The sequence below is a fragment of the Sinocyclocheilus anshuiensis genome, unplaced genomic scaffold (assembly GCF_001515605.1).
Source record: "Sinocyclocheilus anshuiensis isolate Anshui unplaced genomic scaffold, SAMN03320099.WGS_v1.1 scaffold749, whole genome shotgun sequence".
In the NCBI taxonomy this organism is placed as follows: Eukaryota; Metazoa; Chordata; class Actinopteri; order Cypriniformes; family Cyprinidae; genus Sinocyclocheilus; species Sinocyclocheilus anshuiensis.
Window position 1 is genome coordinate 402,910 of NW_015536489.1, and position 2,568 is coordinate 405,477.

General features: G+C 34.5%; 1 protein-coding gene across 1 annotated transcript in view; it reads left to right on the forward strand.

Annotated features, from left to right (window-relative positions):
* Window positions 1-2,568, forward strand: part of pamr1b (peptidase domain containing associated with muscle regeneration 1b) — a 71,758-nt gene that overhangs the window by 55,542 nt on the left and 13,648 nt on the right. The window contains exon 9 of the mRNA XM_016481535.1: window positions 1,408-2,247. Within this exon, the coding sequence (XP_016337021.1) occupies window positions 1,408-2,247 (840 nt within the window). The remainder of the gene's footprint in view (window positions 1-1,407; window positions 2,248-2,568) is intronic.

Below are 2,568 nucleotides of genomic sequence, written 5' to 3' on the forward strand. Positions count from 1 at the left end.
TCCTCAGTTTTAAAGAGCACTTATATGTGTCCACACTACAGAGTGTTGAATTGACACTGAAGTGGTGATGACGTTAATGAGATAATTAAATGAGGATTGAGCATTAGTGATGAACACCTGTTAACAAGCAGAATCACTGAAGGAAAGAGAAACAAGAACTTCTGTCATATGTGTACAAAAGCTCTTATTGAGATTTTAGGTGGTGTACTTTCATTTGAAGTCACCATAATGGCTTTAGTTGTGCTCTTGAACCTTGACTTTTTAAAAATAGTTTTTTCTTTGGTTGTTTAAATAAGCTGTTTATTTAACAGTTTTTATAGCAAGAAAAGCCTAAAGAGTCTGTGTCTAAACGTTGCTGTAGCTCTAAAGGTTTTGTTTAAACGTTTTTACATTTCTTAACAATAGTTTGTCAGCATATTTTGTAGAGTCATATTAGTACCATAAACTAAAAAAAAGTTAATCAACCCATATAATTAGACACTAATTGAGATCAGTGAATCAGATCATGAAATGATGATTTCATCATCATTAATAGTCATCAAAACAGTTCATTACAATTTATCTCGGCTTTTCTTGTCATACCAAATGTGCTTTGTTATGCACATACAACAGCAAAGAAAAACTAACATTAAAGAGTCAAGGGTCAAGAGCCCAACTAAAGCAACCACTGATCGCCAAATGGTGAGACCAAACAAAACATTTTCAATACAATATAAACCTCGGTTAATTCTCAAAGAATTTTTGTAGATATATGACAGAAATAAAGTGAGTCTGGTTAGTAATGAGTGAAGCTGTTAATGCTGTTTGTGGAGTTGTGTAATCCTCCTCTGCTGTTTTATTTCAGTTGATTTCATTTAAGGCTGTGGCTGAAGTTAGTTGTAGTTTCATTTCTTGCTCTTTTCTTTAGTGATTCTGCTTGTTAACAGCAGCTGTTCATCATTGGCTGAATTCACTCATTAGTTTACATTCTCTCTGTCAGGTGGACTGTATTAGTAAACTCATGTAGGGAATAGTGAATGAGGGTGTAGGGTATGATTTCAGACACAGTCTATGAGTGTCGAATCTGAGGCTACTTTCTCGAAAACAAAGGTTAGATCTATTACAGTTATTCACCGTATAAGGAAACTTACTGTTAATCATTTAACATGTTTTTACTGTGGCATTTTTACAGTCTTTTACCGTTAAAATCACGATAATTTTTTACAGTGTAGATTGTTTCCATGGTGACTGCTTACAACATCAAGCATCTCAAGTCTTCAGTGTATTTTACATTAAATCATTATTGTCAGTTTATCGTTGACATACAGTATGGTAGGTCTGTGGTTCTTTTCTATTTCAATTTGTACTTCAGTTTTTGGGTGGTAGAGAAGTGCCTTAATTAAACCTTTGAATTTCTTCTATTTACAGAGCTGGACATAATTCCTGCAGCAGATAATGAACAAAACAAAGGCAAACACAAACCTACTGGACAAGACGAAGTGGGCCATGCCAAGAACAAAACCTCAGAAGAAAAAGAAAATGAGCCAAAAACAGTCAAAGATATAAAACCACAAAAACCTACCCCTGGAAAGGACAATGTGGGACAAGATGGAAAGTTTGGCGAAGACATGGGCATAGATTTCGGGAGCAATTTTGTAAAAGAAAAACCTAAAGCTGAAAACAAAGATGCTGATAGCAGCATTAACACAATCAAAAAGAAGGAAACTGGAGAGGATAAGGACCCTCTTAAACCCTTTGACAAAGACGCACATTTAGATATTGGAAAGAAAGTTGGAAGTCCAACAAAAGATTTGGGCATGGAATATATAGATATTGTCTTGATAGACAATAGGATGGCCAATAATCAGACAACAAAGGCTGACAAAACCAAGGATGGTGGAATTGACAAAGGACAAAAAAGAACTGATGGACCTAAATACACAATATTAAGCCTGACTGAAGATGAGAAAGACAACATTCTTTATGAAATAGATACCATACACAGAGGGAATAACAGTGAATTTTTCAATAGGAATGACATAGAAAATCTGGGGACACTGCTTGAAGAAACTGAACAACTCCCCACAGCAACTACTGGAAATAATAGCACAACAGTCATACCAACAGTGAGCAAAACAACTGACAAAATGACAATGATGGCTAAACCTAAGGAAAAGGTCAAAGTGGATACAGTGAATGTAAAGACGTCAGAACAGGATTTACAACAAGAGACAAAAAAAGAATCTCAACAAAACACAGACATGGAAGGTGAATCTGGGCAGATTATTGGTAATCGCGAGTGTCTCTACGATGCTCAGAATTTATGCAATTAAATGTTTTATAGTGATTTATACAGTTAAATTACTTTTGCAAGAATTATGTTATTATGTTATTAAGTATATTTTTCAGCTGACTTGAGTGGAATTATGTGCTAAAACACATATTCCCTGCCATATTTATTTAATGATGCTTCAATACAGTTACTGAATATACAGTACAGTAGGGTACAACGGGGCTAGAGGCACACTTTAAGAAAAAAATGTATATATATATATATATATATATATATAGTGTGTGTGTGTGTGTGTG